General features: G+C 43.9%; 1 protein-coding gene across 6 annotated transcripts in view; it reads left to right on the top strand.

Annotated features, from left to right (window-relative positions):
- The first annotated feature begins 19 nt into the window (after nucleotides 1-19).
- Snupn (snurportin 1) overlaps nucleotides 20-22,198 on the top strand; it is a 31,655-nt gene continuing 9,476 nt past the window's right edge. The window contains exons 1-6 of one of the 6 annotated variants that reach the window (XM_076925666.1): nucleotides 155-519; nucleotides 934-967; nucleotides 5,458-5,620; nucleotides 9,811-9,958; nucleotides 18,050-18,154; nucleotides 18,376-18,472. In XM_076925666.1, the coding sequence (XP_076781781.1) occupies nucleotides 5,463-5,620; nucleotides 9,811-9,958; nucleotides 18,050-18,154; nucleotides 18,376-18,472 (508 nt within the window). In that variant the 5' untranslated portion in view covers nucleotides 155-519; nucleotides 934-967; nucleotides 5,458-5,462. Of the gene's footprint in view, nucleotides 520-933; nucleotides 968-5,457; nucleotides 5,621-9,810; nucleotides 9,959-18,049; nucleotides 18,155-18,375; nucleotides 18,473-22,198 lie in introns of all 6 variants that reach the window. The other 5 variants (XM_076925665.1, XM_076925668.1, XM_076925664.1 and 2 more) reach the window with 5 other exon arrangements.

Raw genomic sequence — 22,198 nt, 5'->3', positions numbered from 1 at the left:
GGCGACTCAACTCCCGGGATGCATCACGGTAGGCGGAGTCGGAAGTTTCGCGTGACGAGCCTGAGGGGGCGTGCCTAGCTCCGCTAGGGCACCTGATTGGTCAGCCCGCGTAGGCACCGGCTGCGTGCACGAGTGGCCCCTTGGTGCGGTGAGTCTGGCCCTGTGTACTTTGGAGTCGTCTCTAGCTGCAAGCTCTAACTTCTTCTGACCGACCCAGGACTCTGGCTTCGAGGCCGTTACCTGGAGAGGCCAGTCTTGGGGGTCTCGGATTTGGTCCTGCTTTTGTCGTTGTATTCCAGGCAGTCTGGCCCGAACTCAGGAGGAACATTAGTGTGTGGCAGGGAGAATTCTGTAACCGAGAGACAGACGACTCCGTTGCTGGAGAGAGACAGTGGCGGGGAGGACGGCAGAGTTCACGGACGCGTGGTGGGAGCATCGGTAGGGCTGGAGAAGAGGCTTAGGTGGGCCTGACACTTCGGAGTTTGCTTTCTTCCGTCTCCTGTCTTACTGCCATTGCAGGTGTGTGCCACCTAGGGTACCGTTAGGGACCGTTTCAATGGCATACTATTCGGGATACCTTGAGGGGGAAGCTCAGTAATTATCTACTGAATACTCCCAGTTATATTTACAAACACTCTGATACACACCTTAAATTCACAAAGGTAATATGTCACGTTTAACAAATTTTCTTAGAAAGTATACTTAGTCGGGCATGGTGGCACATGCCTTTTATCTCAGCACTCAGAAGGCAGGCAGATCTCTGAGTTTTGAGGCCAGCCTGGTTTACAAGGGGAGTTCCAGGATAGCTAGGGATGTTGCACGGAAAATCTGTGCAACAAATTTTGTTTTGAAAAACAAAACAGAAAAAAAAAGTATTTTTAATGTCTTAAGGATATATGAATGCAGCTTTCTTCTTTTTTTCCTGGGTTTCAGACTCAAGGCTTGGAGAAAATTTGCTACATACTTGGCAAGTACTTTACCAACTCTTATAGCGCCGTCCATTACTTTTCTATTTGTTTATTTTCATGTGTCATGTATGCATATGTATATGCGTGTTTTGCACATGGGTGCAGTGCTGGGAGGAAAGTCAAAAGAGGACCTCAGTTTCCTGTAACTGGTTTACAGGTGGTCATGAATCACCATGTGGAACCCGGGTCCTCTGGAAGGGCAACCAGTACTCTTAACCTAATGGCTGAATCATCTCTCTGGTACCCTTCCAACCTATGCCCTATCCTGTCCTGCCCGGTCTTGCAAGATGGAAACAGTTGGTAACAATGTAAAGAGACTTCCCACTGCAGAACTATATATTTGAGTGGTTAAGATGGTGAGTCCATGCTTACTAACCTTACTCCATCCCCAAATCAATTGAAACCAAGCACTGTTGCTGAGCTACAAAGCCAGCGGCTTAGCTACATTGAGGGACTGGATTGCAGAAGTGGGGATTGGACCTAGGGGCGTCTCATATACAGTGGAAACGAAACGCTCCTCTATTGAGCTATAATTCCAGCCACTCTCTTAAGAAAAGATTTAGTTTCCTATGTCTCTAATTATATGTATGTGTACTATGTGCTTGCCCGGTGCTCACAGAGGCCAGGAGAGGGTATCAGATTTGTTGTGTGTTGGTCCTAGGAATTGAACCTAGTTCCTCTGTTAGGACAAGTGCTCCTAACCGCTGAGCCATCTCTACATCTTGTTTGGGTTTTTTTGAGGGAAGGTCTCAATAGACCCACACATGTCTAGAATTTCCTGTGTATTTGAGACTATGCATTGCTCCTCCTTTCCTGCCATCCTTCCATGATCCCCCCAGTGCTGGGATTTTAGGTATTGGTGAGCCTGGTTCCAGCCTGTTTTCTCTTTTCTTTTTTCTTGGTAAGTAAGGTCTTAGCAGGTTAGCAGGCTGGTTGTGAGCTTACTCTGTAACCCAGGCAGGCCTTTAGCTTGTCATCCTGTGCTGTGGAGTAGCTGAGGTTATAAGATTGTAGGTGTGAATCACCACATTTTTGTTGTTGTTGTTTTAGAGCAGGGTCTCTCTAATGTATTTCTGACTGACTTGGAGCTCACTGTATAGACCAGCCTGGCCTTCGATTTGCAGTGATCCTTCTGGGCGCGGTGGTGATACAAATGCTTCTGTACCTGGCTACCACGTTTTTTAAAAAAATTATCATTTATGTGTTTGTTTACTTGTTAATAACAAGTAGAGACTTAGATGTCATTGTGGCATATTTCAGACAAAATTCTATTTTTTTTGTTTCTCTCCCAGACATCTCCCTGTTGTGCCTTCCTCCCAGCTTTCTTTCTGCTTCCCTGTCATGCATGCTCTTTTTCCTTCTGTCCTCTCCCCCTTTTATTTTTATTTCCCATTTCCTGGTGTACACACTGTGTGTGAGTGTAGGTATATATGTGCAACATGTACATGCCCGGTGCTGTCAGAGGCCAGAAGAGGGCATCAGGTCCTTGGAACTGGAGTTTCAGATGATTTTTGAGTTTCAGTGTTAGTACTGGGAACTGCACTCAGGTCCTGTAGAAGAGCAGCCAGTTTTTGTTTGTTTGTTTTGCGACAGGGTCTGCTTGTCTTAGAAGTCACTATTAGACTGGGCTGTCCTTGAACTCACGGAGATCTACCTACCGCTGCCTCCCAAGTGCTGGAACTAATAAAGGTGTGCACCTCCATGTTCCACATGCATCCAGTGCTCTCGACTGCTGAGCCATCTTTGTAGCCCCCATCCCGAACACCCTTTTCGATACATCTTGATCTTGTGATCGCATATCTAGTTCAATTACCTATATCCATTCCTATACCCTTTTAGATAAACATTAAAAGTTAGGATCCACATGAGAGAGAAAACATTCAATTTTTATCATTCAGATCCAGGGGCTCATGTTAGCCCTACCTGGACTGGAACGCACAAAGATCTGTCTCTGTCTCCCAAGTGCTGGGATTAAAGGTATGCCAACATGGCTGGGGTATGCCTTTTTTTTTTTGATTTTCGAGACAGGGTTTCTCTGTGTAGTCCTGGCTGTCCTGGAACTCACTCTGTAGACCAGGCTGGCCTCGAACTCAGAAATCCACCTGCCTCTGCCTCCCAAGTGCTGGGATTAAAGGCGTGAGCCACCACCGCCCGGCTGCCATTTTTATTTTTATTATCTCTTCTATTGGCTGTCTAAGCTGGTTCCATTTCCTTGATATTGTGAATAATGCAGCAATAAACATGGATCTACACATTTCTGTAACTCCAGTTCCTAGGATCTGATGCCCTTTTCTGACCTGTGAGAGCACCAGGCTTGTACATGCCACACATATATACATCTAGGGAAAACACATACACAGAAAATGGAAAATAAAAAATAAGTCTTTTTAAGGGGAAGAGGACAAAAAACAAAACAAAACAAAACAAAAAAAAACCCAAAACATACATAACATGAAAGCAGAAAGAAGCTCTGTCTCAAAACAAAACAAAAACAAAAAAAAGAAGAAAAGAAAGCAGAAAGAAGGCTGGAGAACATAGAGTCCTTTGGGTATATATCCCGAAGTGATGTCTTTTAAGTCTATGCTAAAACACTATAACCAAAAGCAACTTAAAGAGAAAGGGGTTTACAGTTCCAGGTAACAGTCTGTCACTGAGGGAGTGAGGGCAGGAACCTGGAGACAGAAACTGATGCAGAGGCTGTAGAGGAATTTTCCTTATTGGCTTGCTCTTCATGGCTTACTCAACCTGCTTTCCTATACCACGGAGGATCACCTGCCCTGGAACTGGGTTTTCCCATGATATTCATCAATTAAGAAGAGTACCACAGCCAAACATTAGACAGAGCTCGGGAAGTCTTGTGGAAGAGTTGGGGAGGACTGAAGAACCCAGAGGGGATAGGGAGTCTATAAGAAGACCAATAGTGTCAACTAACCTGTACCCTTGGGGGCTCCCAGAGACTGAACTACCAACCAAAGAGCATACACTGGCTGGACCTAGCCCCCATCCCTACCCTGCACAAGATGTACAGCTTGGTTCTCATGTGGGTCCCCCAGTAACTGGAGCGGGGCTTACCCTGACTCTGTTGCCTGCCTGTGGATCCTGTTCCCCTGACAGGGCTGCCTTGTCTGGCTTCAGTGGGAGATGATGTGCCTAGTCTTGCAGTGACTTGAGGCACCAGGGTAGGTTGGTACCTGGGGAAGGGGGACACTTCCTCCTTCTCAGAGGAGAAGGGGAGGGGGGTTTAATCAGGATGTAAAGTGAATAAATACATTCATTAATTGAGGGAGGAATGTATCACAAGTTTGCTTGTACCAGGCCAGTCTGGTAGGGACTTTCTCTCTCTCTCTCTCTTTCTTTCTTTTTTTCTTTCCTTCTTTTTTTTTTTTGAAACGCAGCCCTGGCTGTCCTTGAACTCTATGCAGACTGGACCTGCCTTTGCCTCCAAAGTGCTAGAACTAAGGCCGTGTGTGTCGGCACACCTGGCCTTGGCATTTTCTTTCTTAAAATATTTATTTATTTACATTTTAAATGTTTTTTATGTGTATATGTTTGCCTACGTGTATGTTTGTGCAGCAAGCGAGTGCAGGAGACCTTGGAAGTCAGAAGAAGGCATTGAACCCAGGACCTGGGAGTTATGGCTGTGTTGAGCTGTCAGTTAAATCCAGGTCTCCTACAAGAGCAGTCAGTGCTCCTAACTACTGAGCTGCCCCAGCTCATGGGACATTTTTTTAAATTGATGTTCCTTGTTCCAAGATGACTCTGGCTTTTGTCATAGTTGTCATAAAATTAGCCAGCACAAATGGTATTGCTGTGTCATTTATAGCTCTATTTTAAAATTGTTTTAGAACTGCTAAAGATTATGTCTTTAATCCCAGCACTGGGGGCAGAGGTTGGGGAGGTCTCTGTGAGTTTGAAGGCAGCCAGGGTTACATAGTGAGTCTCTGTCCCAAAAAGAAAACAAAAAAATGTTTTCATCAGAGTTATTCTTGTTTTTAAGTGATAGCCCTTTAGAACTATTTTAGAGAAAAAATTAAGTTGTTCAGTCACGTCACTGGATGTCCATGGTGTCTCAGTGAATGGAAAATAGAAAAAAGAGTCAATCAAAGAGTGACTTTAGACAGTGGTGGTGCACGCCTTTAATCCCAGCACTTGGGAGGTAGAGGCAGGCAGATTTCTGAGTTCGAGTCCAGCCTGGTCTACAGAGTGAGTTCCAGGACAGTCAGGACTACACAGAGAAACCCTGTCTCAGAAAAAAAAAAAAAAAAAAAGAGTGACTTTATTCTCTCAGCTATTAAACTTACCATTATTGAAGTACTGGTAGAAAATAACATTATTATTGTTAATGTATAACTCTTTCCCTCCATGGAAACAACTGAGTTTTGATTAAGTGAGGGTTTTTTGTTTGTTTTGGTTTGTTTTTTAATTACATCGTAACTGCGCATCAGCATGGTCGAAGTGAATTAATAAGCCATTTTCTTTATGTTTCTAGGGAAGATGGAAGAGCTGAGCCAAGCCCTAGCCAGCAGCTTTTGTGTGTCTCAAGAGCTGAACAGCACAGCTGCCCCCCACCCTCGCCTGTCCCAGTACAAGTCCAAGTACAGCTCCCTGGAGCAGAGCGAGCGGCGGCGCAGGCTGCTGGAGCTCCAGAAATCGTAAGGGCGCTCTTACCCCTCGGCTTCTTTCTTTATGCTGGGAGCTGCAAATCTTTCGTGGGCAACGAGACTTGTTTCCTTAGAACCCCCTTCACACAAGGTCATTTCCTGTCCACAAGGTTGGGTGGGTAAATTCTGTCACAGGTAATTAATTATCTCTTGTCACTACGCTTTAGAAAAATAAGGAGAGAAAAAGCTGAACTCTTGAAGCAAAACTCAGTTATTTGGTTAAAATTTTCTTGGCAGCAGTACCCAACTTTACAGTTTAGGGATTCATGAAAGCCATGCTTAGATTTCCCTTCCCCTCATCCCCTGGATTGCTCATGTGTGGCTTCTCACTCACTGTGAGGATGGTCTTGGTATGCCCTTCCCTTCTGCCTTCAGCTCAGATGTTTCTGTGTTACCCTTGGGAATCCAAGTTAATTCCCCAGAGCATCAGCAGAACCGTTCCTGTTCACTTAGCTCTAAATGCCAAATGAACAAATAGCGATAAATCGAGATAAGGCATGTTTTAGGCCGAAGGCCTCTCCTTTATTCTTAATGTATCTTTAGCCTCTTTGGGGTCAGAAATTAAGGAACTGGGAATTGGAAGAAACTAGCTGTAGCTGTACCAGTTGCATGGAGTCTGGACTTTGTGAAGTGCTGTATGAGTAGATGACTTTAACAGACAGTTCCTCATGAGCGAGGTCTGAGCTGTTTGCTGATCATAATCCCATGTCATCCCAGTTCACTCTGCCTTCCTTCCCTGCTTTCTTCTCTCTCTCTCTCTCTCTCTCTCTCTCTCTCTCTCTCTCTCTCTCTCTCTCTCTCTCTCTTTCTCTCTGTTTCTCTTTTCCTCCCTTCCCCTCTCCTTTCCTTCTTTCCTTTTTTTTTTTTTTTTTTCTTCTAAGACAGGGTTTCTCTGCGTAGCCCTGGTTGTCCTGGAACTCACTCTGTAGACCGTGATGGCCTCTAATTTAGAGATTCACCTGCCTTTGCCTCCCAAGTGCTGGGATTAAAGTCGTGTGCCACCACCACCCAGCTCCTTCCCTCTTTTCTATTGTAACATTATTTTCTTTTTCTTTTTCTTTTTTTTTTTTTTTTTTGGTTTTTCGAGACAGGGTTTCTCTGTATAGCCCTGGCTGTCCTGGAACTCACTCTATAGACCAGGCTGACCTCGAACTCAGAAATCCACCTGCCTCTGCCTCCCAAGTGCTGGGATTAAAGGCGTGCGCCACCACCGCCCGGCTGTAACATTATTTTCAAATAGGTAGCACATTATATGGCTCAAAATACATGGAAACGTGTATGGTAAAAACATTCCTTTCTGGTCTAGTTCCCTCCTTAAATTACTAGTTCCTTCTGTACGCTTGCAAAGCTATCTTGTACAGATAGAAGTGTATACTTGTATGCAACCTTATTTTATCCTTGCAATACAGTTAAACAATTCAGGCTAATAAGTTGTCTGAAGAGGCAAAGGTGCCTGCTGCCAAGCCTGTGGGTCTGAGTTCCATCCCAAGGACCCATTTGGTGGAAGAAGAAAACTGATTCCTTACAGGTTATCCTCTGATCTCTTTATGTGCCCGTGGCACATGTATGCCTACACACCTACACACAAAATAAATAGATAAAGTGGATAAAGTGAAGTCATTTAAAAAATTCAATTATTGAGGTACTACACTTACTGTATGCTTGTTTGTTTGTTTGTTTGAGATAGAGTCTCAGGGCTTGAGCGACGACTCAGTGTGTAAAGTTCTTATGTAAGATAAGAACCTCAGTTTAGATTCCCAGGATCCAAGTAAAACACGATCATGGCGGTGAGCATCTACAGACTCAGTGCTGTGGAGGGCAGAGATTGGTGCTCCCTGAGCTTCCTGGGGGAAGCTTTCAGTGTAGCTGAAACAGCAACCTCTAACCTCAGCAAGAAAAAGGGAAGGAGAGAGACTCCTGATATCAGCCTTCAGCCTACACACACACACACACACACACACACACACACACGCACACGCACACGCACACGCACACGCACAAAGAAACCAGTTGGTTTTTGTGTCTGATTTTTTTTTTTAAGATTTAAAATTTTATTTTATATATGAGTGCTCTATCTACATGTATACCTGCATTACAGAAGAGGGCATCAGATCCCAGGATAGATGGTTGTGAGCCGCCATGTAGTTGCTGAGAGTTAAACTCAGGACCTCTGGAAGAGCAGTCAGTGCTCTTAACCACTGAGCTGTCTCTCCAGCCTGAAAATGCTATTTTTAATAAATAGAACTGGCATGTTGATATACATCCGCATCCCAGTGTGAAGGAAAAGGTAGAGGTAGGAGGATTAGAAGTTAAGTATCAGGGCTGGAGAGATGGGTTAGTGGTTTAGAGTGCTTGCTGTTCTTACAGAGGACCCAAGTCCAGTTCCTAGCACCAAAGTCAGATGGCTCACGATCACCTGTAACTCCTGCACCTGGAACAGTGGTTCTCAACCTTCCTAATGTTATGACACTTTAATACATACAATTATTTTTGTTGCTACTTTATAACTGTAATTTTGCTACCGTGTTATGGATCATAATGTAAAATATCTGTGGTTTTTGATGATCTTAGGTAACTCCTGTGAAAGGGTCATTCAAGCCAGGCAGTGGTAGCGCACGCCTTTAATCCCAGCACTTGGGAGGCAGAGGCAGGCGGATTTCTGAGTTCAAGGCCAGTCTGGTCTACAGAGTGAGTTCCAGGACAGCCAAGGCTATACAGAGAAACCCTGTCTCGAAAAACCAAAAAAAAAAAAAAAAAAAAAAAAAAAAAAAAAAAAAAAAAAAAAAAAAAGAAGAAGAAAGAAAGAAAGAAAGAAAGAAAGAAAGGGTCATTCAGTCTCTCAAAGGGATCACAACCCACTGGTTGAGGAGAACTGCTGATCTACAGAATCTGTTGCCCTCTTCTGGCCTCCATAGGCAACTACACACACATGCACATGCACAGAGAAAGGGTCATCCTGGGCTACTAGGGAATTTGAGACTATCCTAAGCTACTTGAGACTATCTGAGCAAAACAAAAGCTTGGGTGTTGTGATGCATGCCTGGAATCCCAGCATTCAGCATTCAGAGGTGGGAGGATCTCTGTGAGCTCCACACCAGCCTGGTCTACATTATAAGTTCTGGGACAGCCAGGAGTACATAGTAAGACCTTGTCTCAGAAAAATAAGAAAATAAAGGCTGTGGCCAGAGGGCAGAGGAGTTCAGAGCCTGCCTTGGTTAAGGTCGCTCTGGGCAAGTAAGTGAATCCAGATCTAATAAATTACTAAATAAAAACCAAGAGTGGATGGTAGATATACAGCTTCTTGATAGAGCGCCAGCCTCAAAGGCCTTAGCACAAGGCCTGAAGTTTAAATCTCACTGTGGGTTAAAGTGGACGTGGGAGGAAAAAGAGAAAAGAAAAGAAACAAGTTAAAGATGGTGACCCTTCCTTCCCTTCCTTCCTCCCTCCCTCCCTCCCTCCCTCCCTCCCTCCCTCCCTCCCTCCCTCCTTTCTTTCTTTCTTTCTTTCTTTCTTTCTTTCTTTCTTGACAGGGTCTTAACTGTGTAACTCTCCTAGAACCCACTATGTAGACCAGGTTGGCTTTGAACTCTCAGAGATCCACCTGCTTCTACCTTCCCAGCCAGGATCAAGGATGAGTGCCACTATACCAGGAGGATGTCAAAATCTTAAGACAAGAGACCTCTTTTGAAGGTCAAGCAAGAAAAGGCTGAGTTTTGAGGTTGTGTTTGTTTGTTGACTTGTTTTGTCAGCATGCTGTCTGATGTGGAAAGTCCCAGAAGATGTTCTTCTTTTGGACTTCTCACTGCATTTAGTGTTTCCTCCTTCCAGTCTCCAGAGCCTTTGATGGGTATGCCAGACAGGAAATGTTACTTCTCATCTGGAATGCAGTGGGGTAATGTGGGTTCAGCAGATGCAGCTAGTGAATCTTGGAAATTCCTTTAAGAATAAATATTTTACTTTGACTATTCTTAAGAAACTGAGGAAGGCTGAGTGTGTCAGAAGGAGTTTCCTGATTCGGAATGATGAGGAAACAGTTACTAGTTTAACTTTGCAAAGGAAATTCTGTTTTTTCTTACCCACACCAGAATCTAAATTTGTCATCCTTGAATTGAGTGAAATCTGTCACATTGTGGGATATCTTTTTATGGTAGGTATATCCCTGACCTTATCTTTTTCTCCAGCAAGCGGTTAGATTATGTGAACCATGCCAGAAGACTGGCCGAAGATGACTGGTCAGGGATGGAGAGTGGGGAAGAGGAGAGCAAGAAAGATGAAGAGGACATGGACATAGACCCTGGCAAGAAGCTACCAAAACGCTACGCTAATCAAGTGAGTGTTGTAGAGTGTGCACCTTCCTTCCACGTGCAGTCAGACCATCAAAATACATGCAAGCCTTGCGAATGAGGACTCTCTGGGATATTTGCAGGGGGAACAGTGGCTGACTTGGAAGCACTGATGAAGCTGGACCTAGCAATGTATCATGCTTTTAATCGCAGCACTTGGGAGGCAGAGGCAAGTGGATTTGTGAGTTTGAGGCCAGCCTGGTCTACATAGTGAGTTCTAGGACAGCCAGGGCTATGTAGTGAGACCCTGTCTCAAACAAAGCAAAACCCACTGCTGAAGTCTGTGGACAGTGGTCTGGAGTCACTAGCCCATTGAGCCCGTGCTGTTAACCAGAGGCCGTCAGCTCGCTACAGGAGGCTCCTGAGCTCCTCCTATTCTAAACAGACCCCACATCTGCATTCTCCCCCTTCATCCTCTTGGGCAGGGAATACATAACAGTCCAGGGCTTCGCAGTGTTAGGCAAATGTTCTGTCACTACTGAACTGGAATCCCAGACTCTTTGTCTTTTGTCATTTTTTAAAGATAGGGTCTTTCTGTGTAGCCCTGGCTAGCCTTGAACTTACAGCAATCCCTTCTTTTGCTGTAATTACAGGTATGGACCATCATATCTGGCCTTCCATGTATTTTTTTAGTTGTTTTTTTTTTTTTTTTTTTTTTTTTTTTTTTTTTTTTTTAAGACAGGGTCTTGGCTATCCTGGAATTAGAATTCACATGTGGACCAGGGTTGGCTTTGAACTCAGAGATCAGCCTGCCTCTGCCTCCCAAGTGCTGGGATAAAAAGGGTGTGATACCACACCTGGCTTTTTTTTTTTTTTTTAAATAGTCCTTGCATAGTTGGCTTGGGTGGGGTGTGGGGGGCCTATTCACTACCCTAGTCCTCATCCCTTTCTTGGTTGGTCATCTTTCCCACCTAGCGTATTAGGCCAGTCTTGACATGGTATACTGAGGTTGGTAACAGGTAGGAAGTACATCTTAATGACTTAATTACCTTAAGTAAAGAGATCCTGTGCAGAACAACCAGTTGGCTGAGGTAACATTGAACTGTGATACAGTGGTCCTTGTGCCACACTCAACTAAACATTCTACTGTGGCTGGTGGTGCTGCAGGGGAAACAGGAAAGAGACTGGCCCAGGCAGTCCTTGCGTCCAGAAGAAGAAAAGGGTTGGGTCTGAGTTAAAGCTGGGTCTTCCCTGCTGTAATGTACTACTTTGTAGAATCTTGTTGCCTTCAGAATTTAGAAATACCTGTTTACCTGTTTTTCTCTTCCAAATCTAGTACAAACAATACCTTCTATGACAAACTATACTTCATTTTTGTTTATTTGTGACAGGGTTTGGCTATACAGCTCAGGTTGGCCTTGAACTCATGATTCTTGTGCCTCTTACAATTCAGTTCGGTTCAGGAACATTGAAGGGCTTGGTATATGCTACCAGGCTTCACTGTGATATAGACATGGATCGTAAATAGCCCCTATACTTTTAGAATAAGCATAGGATATAACTTTTGCTATAAGAAAATAAAATTTGGGGCTGGAGAGATGGCTTAGCAGTTGAGAGTACTGACTGCTCTTCCAGAAGACCTAGGTTCAATTCCCAGCACCTGTAAATCCCAGCATTTAGTTGAGAGGTCAAGGCCTTGGTCAAGGATTACCAAGGCCAGCTAAAGCTACATAATAAATTCTAGATCAAACTGATATATAGTATGGAATTTAATTTCAAGAAAGAGGGGGAGGGAGAGAGGCAGGGAGGACTGTGTAGCTATCACGTTATTTAATTCTAGGACATTATCTTTCTGTTTGCCGTATTTTTATTAGCCACGTTAATTTGCAGTCGTATGTATGTATGTATGTATATAATGCATTTTGCTTACTCAGCCTTCACCCTGTCTTCTGTCTCTCTCACCGTACAACTCCCCCTACTCCCTTCAATCCCCTTTCCCAAGTCCATGTCTTTTTGTTTTGTGGCCTGCTGCAGTTAACCAGGGTCGTCAGTGTTGTCTGGATTTGAACCTATACGTTGGAGCCTGACGCTCATTTATGGATGTGCATCTGAAAACACTGATTCCCCCCTCCCAGAATCTATCTTTAGCCTCTAGTTCAGCAGGGAGGTATAGATCTTGTTTACAAGGCCAGTCTTTTGTAGGCCCAGTATAAGAAACTATAGTTGCCATGAGTTCATGATTGCAATGGTTAGATCATACCCATAAGATGGAGAAGAAAGCATTTTATAGCCCTTCCTCATATTTTCCATTTCCTCTTCCAAGATGTTCCCTAAGCCTTAGAGGGGGAGGTATTAATGTCTTATTTAGGACTGTCACTTATTCTCATTACCGTCATTCTCTCTGAAGAGAGTCAAGGTGCCGTGATCGGACCTTGAAGTTGGAAAGCATCAAAAGAGCAATTCATTATATCAGAAGCAACAGGACAGGGCCTTAAAAGGGCAAAGAGGCTTCCCTTTAAAACCTGGAAAGGAGATAGGTATATAATGCATTCATTTTATCCTAGGATGGGAAGCAGAGGCAGGCAGATCTCTGGGAATTCAAAGCTAGTTTAGTTTTTTCATATGGAGTTATAGACCAGCCAGGGTTACATAGTGGAATACTGCCTCAAACAAACAAACAAACAAACAAACAACCCCAAAACTCTAAAACAAACCTGGAAAGGAGATTCATTAAACAAGATAGCTGAAATTAAAAGAGTAAGAGAGTAGCAACCATAGACAGTATGATGTAGGCCCTGAAGGGGAGACAGTGCCTGTATAGAAATTCCCAGAACAACTGGAATATTTGGACTTTATAAGTTTTCAGAGGCTGGTGGGGAATTCCACCCAGTGTGATTCAGTTTGGTTTACTTTAGATGATTCTATGCATGGAGCCATGTACTGGGTAGGGCCATAAATTTGTCTGCCACAGCTCAGTAAGACCATTGATGTCTTTTCTCGCCCAGTAGTCTGAGAGCAACTTCTGGTACTGTGAAAGCTAGCCAGAAGGGGGAAGCTTCCATCTCAGTTCCAAGCTGATTGTTCTATTATCTTACGACTAACTGTATTATCTTTAGCAGTAATGTCTTTTTTTAAAGGTTCATTGTATTTATATTTATTTATTTGAGTTTGTGTCTCTGTGTGTGTGTGCGTGCATCATGCGTGAATTTATGTATACTTATTGGGGGTGACCACAGATGCCGAAGGTATCTGATCATCTGAAGCTAGAGCTATGGGTTGTTGTGAGCCGTTGGGGCATGGGTGTTGGGAATTGGATTCTCTTCCTCTGGTAGAGCAACAAGTACTTTTAACCACTGAGCCATCTCTCCAGCACCAGCAGTCAGTTCCTATTGTCTTGTTCTGGTGACTCACGTTTATTTGAGATAGTAGCCCAGGCTGGCCTTTCAGTTGCTGTCTAGCCAGGATGATCTTGAATTCCAGATCCTTTAATCTTTACTTCCAAGTATAGAATTCTAAGTGTGCTTTACCGTTACTAATTCTAGAACAGTTTTATCACCAATACACACATAATTACAAATATTCCATAGTCATTTGTTCCCAACTAGCTCATAACTCAGTTCCCATTTATAGTAATCTAAGTTCTACTACATGGCTGGTTACCTTTCCTCAGTTTGTTATGTCTGGCTTCCTCCACAGCTCTGTAGTGAGTCTCTCTGAGCTTGACTCTTCCCATAGTCCCTCTCTCCGCCTGGAAGTCCCGCCTACTATTTCCTGCCCAGCTATTGGCCATCAGCTCTTAATTAAAGCCAATCAGAGAATTCCTTAGGCAGGTGGGGAAGGACAGAGTCACCTTCACATGGTACAAAAATGTTACCCCAGCAGTCATTTGTTAAAAATGTTACCCCAGCAGTCATTTGTTAAAAATGTTACCCAGCAGTCAGTCACTAGCAGTCATTCCCCACTAGTCTCCATTCTCCTTTTGCAAACCTGTCTACATCTATAGACCAGCCTGTTCTGGATAATTGTGGCCTTTTGTCTTCTTTCAGTTAGCATAAGATTTTCATGGTTCATTTATGTTATAGTATTTATTCATTCTGTGTGTTTATTGTCAACTAATACTCCATTAAAGGGACATATTTACTCATTCTTCAATTAATGACCTTTTGTATTGCTTCTACTTTTTGACTATTATGAATGATGCTACTGTGGTGTGTGTGTGTGTGTAAACATTTGTATATACACTTTAGGAAAATGTGTGTTCTATCATTTACCATTTATTTTCTTTATGTTCAAGAATATTTCATTTATTATTATTGTGTGTGTGCATGAGTGTACACATGTGGTAGTGATAGAACTTGCAAGGTTTTTTCCCCACCGGTTTGCACAGCAAGCACGTTAACCATGAGCCCTCTCCCCAGCCTTGACTTCCTACCTTCTCCCGTGCTCCCCTCTCCTTCCCCTTTAACCTTTAGCAGTGTTGGGAATTGAACCCAACATATGGACTTTGACAGGCAAGCATTCCCCACTGGGCTCTATCCCAGCCCCACTTGGTTTGGGGTGGATTTGGACCCTGTTAGTGGTGATTCAGCAAGCTAGAGATATAGTTCCCTGCTGCCCCAGCAGCCTGAGGAGTCCTTTTCAGAACCCCATTCTAGTAAAGCCAGATTGTTGACTTTCTCAGAATGGAATTTCAGGATGAGCCAGTATGAAGCATTGTTATATTTTATTTTTTAACGTTTTATTTATTTACTTGAATGTATCTATGTGTATGTTGACTAGTTTTTATATCAATTTGACGGAAGCTAGCTCATCTGGGAGGAAGGGCTCTTAGTTAAGAAAATGCCTCCATAGGATTGGCTTGCAGGAAAGTCTGTAGGGCATCTTTTTGATTGATGATTGATACAGGCAATACAACTCCTGGGCAGGTGGTCCAGGGTGCTATAAGGATGCGGCTGGGCAAGCCGTGAAAAGCAAGCCAGGAAGCAGCATTCCTGTTACCTCTGCTTCAGTTGCCTCCAGGTTCCTGCCCTGACTTACTCAATGGAATTACAAGTGAAATAAACCCTTCTCTCTCTCTAAGTTGCTTTTGGTCCTGGTGTTTTATCACAGCACTAGAAGTAGAAATGTGTGAGGATGCATCTGCCGTGGTGCGTGTGTGAAGGTCAAAGGAAAACCTGTAGGAGTCAGGTCTTATCCTCCACCATGTGATTCCCAGATACTGAATTCAGGTAATTACCCTGGTGGCAATTGTCTTTACCCACTGGAGTTATCTTGCTAACCAGAATGTTTGCTTGCTTGCTTGCTTGTTTGTTTAATGAAGTTTCCCAATTAAAAAAAAATTAATTCTTATTTTATGTGCATTGGCATGAAGGTGTCAGATCCCCTGGAACTGGAATTACAGACAGTGTGAGCTGCCACATGGGTGCTGGGAATTGAACCTGGGTCCTCTGGAAGATCAGCTTGTGCTCTTAACCACTGAGCCATCTCGTCAGCCCCAAGTTTTCTAATTTTTTTTTTTTAATTTTTTTTTCAAGTTTTCTAATTTTAAAAAATTTTTATTACTTATTTTATTTTGTGTGCACAAGTCTTTTGTTTACATGTATGTATATATGCATACCACGTGTATGTCTGGTGCCTGTGGCGGTCAAAACAGGGTGTCAGATTCCCTAAAAAGGCGGTATGGATGCTTATGAGCTACTGTGTGAATATGGAAACTGAACTTGGGTCCTCTGCAAGAATAACAAGTAGTCTTAATTGCTGAGCCATCTCTGTAGCCCTCATAAAAGGTTTTACTTACTTGTGGGAGTTAACAGAAAGACTGAGTCACTGACGGAGTTACCCTTCATTTCGTTTATGATAGCCACACATAGGATTTTGATGAGTTTTGATGTTATTGTTTTTGAGGAGTTGCTAGGAGGAGCTCAGCAGTTAAGAGTGTTAGCTGCTCTTCCAGGGTACTTAAATCTAATTCCTAACACCCACATGATCATTCACAACAGTTCCTAACTCCAGTCTGAGGGATCTGATGCTCTCTTCTGGCTTCTTGGGCACTGGGCATTCACAAGATGCACAGATATACATGCAAGCAAATACTCATATATATAAAGTAGAGTTTAAAATTTGCTAGGAGATTTAAATTATATCACAGGGTAATTCCTGAGGCTTATGGAACAGGATTACACTTTGTAATCAAAATTATAGATCATGGGGCTGGAGAGATGGCTCATCGGTTAAGAGCACTGACTGCTTTTCCAGAGGTCCTGAGTTCAATTCCCAGCAACCACGTGGTAGCTCACAACCATTTGTAATGGGATTGGATGCCCTTTTCTGGTGTATCTGAAGACAGCAACAGTATACTTACATAAAAATAAATAAATCTTAAAAAAAAAAAAACCAAAAAACCCAAACTATAGATCACAGGGGTACCGGGAGTTAGGATATTGTAACTGTAAGTAAAACCGAATAATCTTGTTGTTGTTAGAGTTCCAGAATATATTTAGAAGAGTAAGGTCACATCCAAGATATATGCCTAAGCATATATTAAGCCTAGTGTGTTGGTGTATTGTTAACATTCGTAAATCAACACATCTTTATATCAAAGGACCCTCTTTTTTTTTTTGGTGTGTGTGGGTGGCTGGGGATGACAGGGTCTCACTGTGCCTGTTGGCCTGGACTTCTCTCTGTAAAACCACAGACTGACCTCAGACTCAGAGATTTACCTTGCCACCACACCCTGCCAGAGGAATTTTTGTTGGTTTTTTTTAGGCTGAATTTCATTGTGTAGCCCTGGTTGGCCTGAAGCTCACAGCCGGGTACCTGCCTGTGCTGCTGCTGGCCTTAAAGATAAAAGGATATACACTGTCACACCAGACCTAAGGAAATTCTGGGGACGAGGGGCAGTTGAGACAGCATCTCAGTATTATTATTGTTCTGTTGTTCTGGAACTCAACTATGTAGACCAGGTTGGCCTGGAATTCCCAGAGATCCTCCTGCCTCTGCCTCTTAAGTGCTGGCATTATAGTGTGGGCTACCACACCTGGATGAACCAAAGGATGAGAATTTTTTTTAACATTATCTTGGGGCTGAAGAAATGTCTCAGTGGTTAAGAGCACTTCTTTCAGAGTCTTGGAGTCCAGTTCCCAGCCTCCATGTCGTGGCTCTGAATATAACTTGAGTACCAGAGAACCCAGAGTCCCTTTTCTGATCGCCTCTAAGAGCACCCGTGGTATGATGCACGTGTGAAGACAAAACACTCACATGTAAAATGAAATAAGTAAATCTAAAAGAACCTTTGAAGTGTTTCCTGTGAGTGAAGGCCCCTTAGAGCAAACATTGGGAACCATGCAAGAATTCTTCTTTTTTAACATGTGACTATATTTAAGCCTGCATGAGTTTCTGAGCACCTCATGCATGTAATATGCTTAAATCTCCCTTCTCCCCCAGACAGGGTTTCTTTGTGTAACTTTGACTGTCCTGGAACTCACTCTGTAGACCAGGCAGGTCTTGAACTCAGAGATCCACCCACCTCTGCCTTCCCAGTGCTGGGATCTAAGGTGTGAGCTCCCACTGGCCGTTCAGGCCTGTATTCCTAACATTCAGGAGGTAGAGCCAAGAGGATCCTAAGTTCAGAGTCATTGTCATGTACATAGTGAGTTCAAGGCCAGCCTTAAAGATCTGAGATAACATCTCATTAAGTTGCCCAGGCAAGTTGTGAATTGCCATCCTCCCACCCGAGCTTCCCAAGTAGCTGAGATTATACACCTATCCCACCATGCCTACTTCTTAGTATCTTTTATTGTCGTGTGTGGCATGTCACTTTGGGAAATGATAGTCAGGTCTGAGCAGGACTCAAGGTGATTATTTGTTCCTGAGGTGTAAATCCAGAGTGTAATAGTTATGCTGGTAGTCACCAGGCAAATAAGGAAAGGGAAAGCCCCTCACTGTAGGCCTTGAGGTAAGGACGTAAGTAGGATGCAGACAGTGATGATAAGGACAGATGCCGCACTTGGGGTAGAAGTACCTCTGTCCTCAGCTTTTAGCTGTACTCGTGTTATGTATATAGGATATGAATGTTCTTGTTGTAATGTTTGAGTGGCACACTCCTGCTGATCCTTTAACACTGTTTTTGTCTTCCCAGTTGATGCTTTCTGAGTGGTTAATTGATGTTCCTTCAGATTTGGGACAAGAATGGATTGTGGTTGTGTGTCCTGTTGGGAAAAGAGCCCTTATCGTGGCCTCCAGGGTGAGTAGCTGCTTCCTGCCTCTTATGCCTGCAAGCCTAGTGTGTGTTGAAAGGATTGTCTGCCTCCTTTTCATCTGGGCCTGGAGTTGGCCTCCTAGTACTTTCCTGCCAGAAAAGGCTGTTGCCAGCCCTCTTTGGGCTAATGACAGCCCTGTAGAATGAAGATGAAGAGTCAGGGTACCTGTGAATGCCTAATGAGCGTGGTAGCTTTCTCTCTACAGGGTTCAACCAGTGCCTACACTAAGAGTGGCTACTGTGTCAACAGGTTTTCTTCCCTTCTGCCAGGAGGCAACAGGAGAAACTCAACAACGGCCAAAGGTACCTACATGTGATATCTGTTTACTATGTTTGGGTTTCCTCCTGACTGTCCCTTTGGTGCTGAGGCTCAATCACAAAGGATCTCTGAGGCTTCAGGGACCAATTCAGTAGGTGAAAGTGCTTTTTGAGAAGTCCTCATGACCTGAGTTGGACCCCTAAAACCTCCAGTGAAAGTTAAAGAGTTAACTCCTAAGAGTTGCCGTGTGGTCCCCACACAAGGCGTAAGTACTGTAACACATGCCCATGCACACACAACTTACATAACAGTAAAACTTTAAATTACACTACCACTAAGCTACATCCATAGTCCCAGATTTGTGTTTTCTTGAGATAATGTAAACCGTGTGTCTTAGTTAGGGTTACTATTGTCTGATGAAACACTATGTCCAAGAGCAAGTTCAAGAGGAAAAGGCTTATTTGCCCTACACTTCAGCATTGTAGTTCATTTAAGGAAGCGAGGACAGGAACTCAAACAGGGCAAGAAGGGAGGAGCTGATGAGGGGTGGCTATGGAGGGGTGCTGCTCACTGGCTTGTTAAGCTTGCTTTTTAAAATAGAACAGAGGACCACCAGCCCAGGGGTGACATCACCCAGAATGGGCCGGGCCCTCCCCCATCAGTCACTAATTAAGAAAATGCTCTACAAAGTTGCCTACAGCCAGATCTTATGGAGGCATTTTCTTAATTGAGGTTCTCTCCTCTCAGATGTCTTTAGCTTTTGTCAAGTTGTCTTAGAACTATCCAGCACACCATGTAACCCAAGCTGGCCCAGACCTCCTGGTCTTCCTGCCTTAGCCTTCCCCATGCTAGGATTATAAACTGAGATTGAAGCCATTATACCTAGTTATTTACTAAGTTTTTATCATTCAAGAAGAGTGTCTTGTGCCAGGCAGTGGTGGCACTTGGGAGGCAGAGGCAGGTGGATTTCTGAGTTCGAGGCCAGCCTGGTCTACAGAGTGAGTTCCAGGACAGCCAGGGTTACACAGACAAACCCTGTCTCCAAAAACCAAAAACCAAAAACCAAAAAAAAAAAAAAAAAAAAAGAAACAAAGAAACAAAGAAACAAAGAAAGAAAAGTGTCTTGTATTGCCCAGGCTATCTTCAAGCTTGTCATGTAGTCAAGACTTGAAATCTTTGTCTTCTTTGATCTACTTCCCAAGTAGTAGGGTTACAGGCATGTGCCATTATGCTTGGTTTATTTGCATTTTTAAAAAACTGGTACAAGATGGTGTTTTGCTTGGTTGGGTATTTTTGTTAGGCTATTTGTGTTTTGTTTTTTTAATTTTTTAAAAATATATTTTAGTATTTTGTGTGTATGGATATTTTGTCTGCTCGTATATCTGCATCATTTGCATGCAGTGCCCCTGGAGGCCAGAAGAATTCGGCAGACCCCCTCCACCCCCCCAGTGCTAAAGTTATAAACTACTGTGTGTTGCCATGTGGATGCTGGGAATTGAGCCAGGGTTCTCTGGAGGAGCAGCCAGTGCTCTGAACTTCTGAGCCATTGCCCCAGCACCATCATTGCTCCAACACCATGGTTTTGCCTATGAGCCGATCCCTTGTTGCACAGACTGGCCTTCAGATTGCCCTGTAGCTCAGGATGGTCTTACACGTCTGATCTTTCCGTCTCTAGCCCCATAGAACTCCTAGGTGCCCGCCTCTGTCCCTTGCTTTATGAGCTGGGTATTGAACCCGCCAGACAAGTACTTTGACAGTGGAGCTATATCCCTGACTCAATGTTTTCCTGCTGTTTGTTTTTAACAGTGAGTCCGTCCAGTAGGTTTGAGGACAGAACAAAGTTCAAAACCCTCCAAATAGTCTCCGTGGGAAAAAGCAGAAAACAAACCGGGCAGTTATACTTAGCATTTCCGTCGGTGGCAGGGAGAGAGGGATGTTTCTGATGCCTCAGTGTGGGGGACGTGAGAATTGAATGAAGTCAAGGAAGTTGGGGTGGACCTCTGACACATGTGGGTGGATTCCCTAATTAGTGGGTGTACCGTTTGTCTTTGGCCTCAGCTCAGCACCTTGACGACAATGGTCTGGAAGGGCTTAGTTCACGAGCAGTTATACTGACTGGTCTGGGGCCTCAGTCCTTTGGTTGTAGATGGGCATGTTGACCTTGGTGATCTCAAGGGTGTCTGTGTAGAACAGGAGGCTCTGTGCCCTTCGGCTGCTTTGCATCCCCGGGTGCTGATTGTCACAAACCTCTAGTAGCTAGGTGGGGCCTCTTTAGTTCTATGAGTGCTCCCTGGTCATGTCTGCTGCTTCTGGCCTTAGATGCAGGTGAGGTAGCTCCCCGTTCCCCTTTGTTTTGTAGAAGCAGGTAGAGTTTGCATTTGTAAAATCTCAGGTGTTTTTCTATAAAATATGAGCTGTTGCAGGGCGGTGGTGGCACACACCTTTAATCCCAGCACTTGGGAGGCAGAGGCAGGCGGATTTCTGAGTTCGAGGCCAGCCTGGTCTACAGAGTGAGTTCCAGGACAGTCAGGACTACACAGAGAAACCCTGTCTCAAAAAATCCAAAAAAAAAAAAAAAAAAAAAAAAAAAAAAAAAAAAAAAAAGAGCTGTCGTTGATTTTGAGTCTCAGGGCCAGCTCCTGTTGGTTTACGCCTGTTACTCTCCAAGAACGAGGCCACTTCCCTATTCCAAAGTCTTGACCCCTGGTCAGTGCTGGAAATCCATAGGGAAAAGCCTTGTGCTTTAGGAGACAGGGAGAAACTCTTGCTGAGGCGTCACCATCAGAGCAATGCCAGAACTTTGCTGTGTGCCTGAGCACAGCAGGCTTTTGATTAGTTGTTTTAATGATCTCCAAGGTCAAGTCTCCTCAGCTGCACAACTGCAGCCCTGTGAGTCCCTCTAGGCAGTACGTCTTTGAATGAAGGTCATCATACCTTACAAAATGTCTTGTAGTGAGCTGTTTCTGGGATTCCCAGCCTAATTTCCTTCCTCCTTTGCTTTCCCTAGCTACTGTAGCTTTCCTCCTACCTGGCCTCAGTAAACAGACTGGGGTTAAGGATTAGATACGAATTCTTGGTTGGTGTGAGTGGGACTGGTAAAGCTGAACCCGAAACCCTATTCTATTCTCTACCTGCTCAGGCTTGTTGATTTTTCCTGTGTTCCTTAAGTAGTAAGGCTGACTTTCTCTGTTGGGTTGGCGGGTTGGCTCTCTCTCTCTCTCTCTCTTTCTCTCTCTCTCTCTCTCTCTCTCTTTCTTCTTTTTTTTTTTTTTTTTTTATTTTTTTGGAGACAGAGGTTCATGTAGGGGTCAGGTTGGTCATGTAGCTAAGGATGACTTTGCATTCCTTATTCTCTTGCCTCAGTTTACCAAGTGCAGGATTACAGGTAGGTGGCAGTGTACCCTGCCTCCTTTACTCTGGTCTTCTCTTTCTAGAACTGTTCATAGTGTGTGTTCTATAACTCAGCTCTTGACTCTTTCTGTGATCATCTCCTCTCTGTTTCCTTAAAGAAAGTGACAGCTTATACTTGATGCCTGCATGGCACAGTCCTACAGTAAGAAAGCAACAAGGACTTGTAGGCCAGTGTGGTTGTGTCCAGGCACTTAGGAGGGTAATTCCAGTTTGGGCAACAGCAGAAAACTTCCACGTATACATAAAAATAGCCTAGAGTGGTAGCAGGTGCTTGTGGTCCCAGCATTCCAAAAGTCAGGCACAGTAGGATTGCCATAAGTTTGAGGCCAGTCTGGGCTACAAAGTGAGGTCTTGTCTCA

This window comes from Arvicanthis niloticus, chromosome 26 (genome assembly GCF_011762505.2).
Source record: "Arvicanthis niloticus isolate mArvNil1 chromosome 26, mArvNil1.pat.X, whole genome shotgun sequence".
NCBI classification, from domain to species: domain Eukaryota; kingdom Metazoa; phylum Chordata; class Mammalia; order Rodentia; family Muridae; genus Arvicanthis; species Arvicanthis niloticus.
Note: the sequence above shows the minus strand (reverse complement) of the source record. Positions and strands in the feature narration are given on the sequence as shown.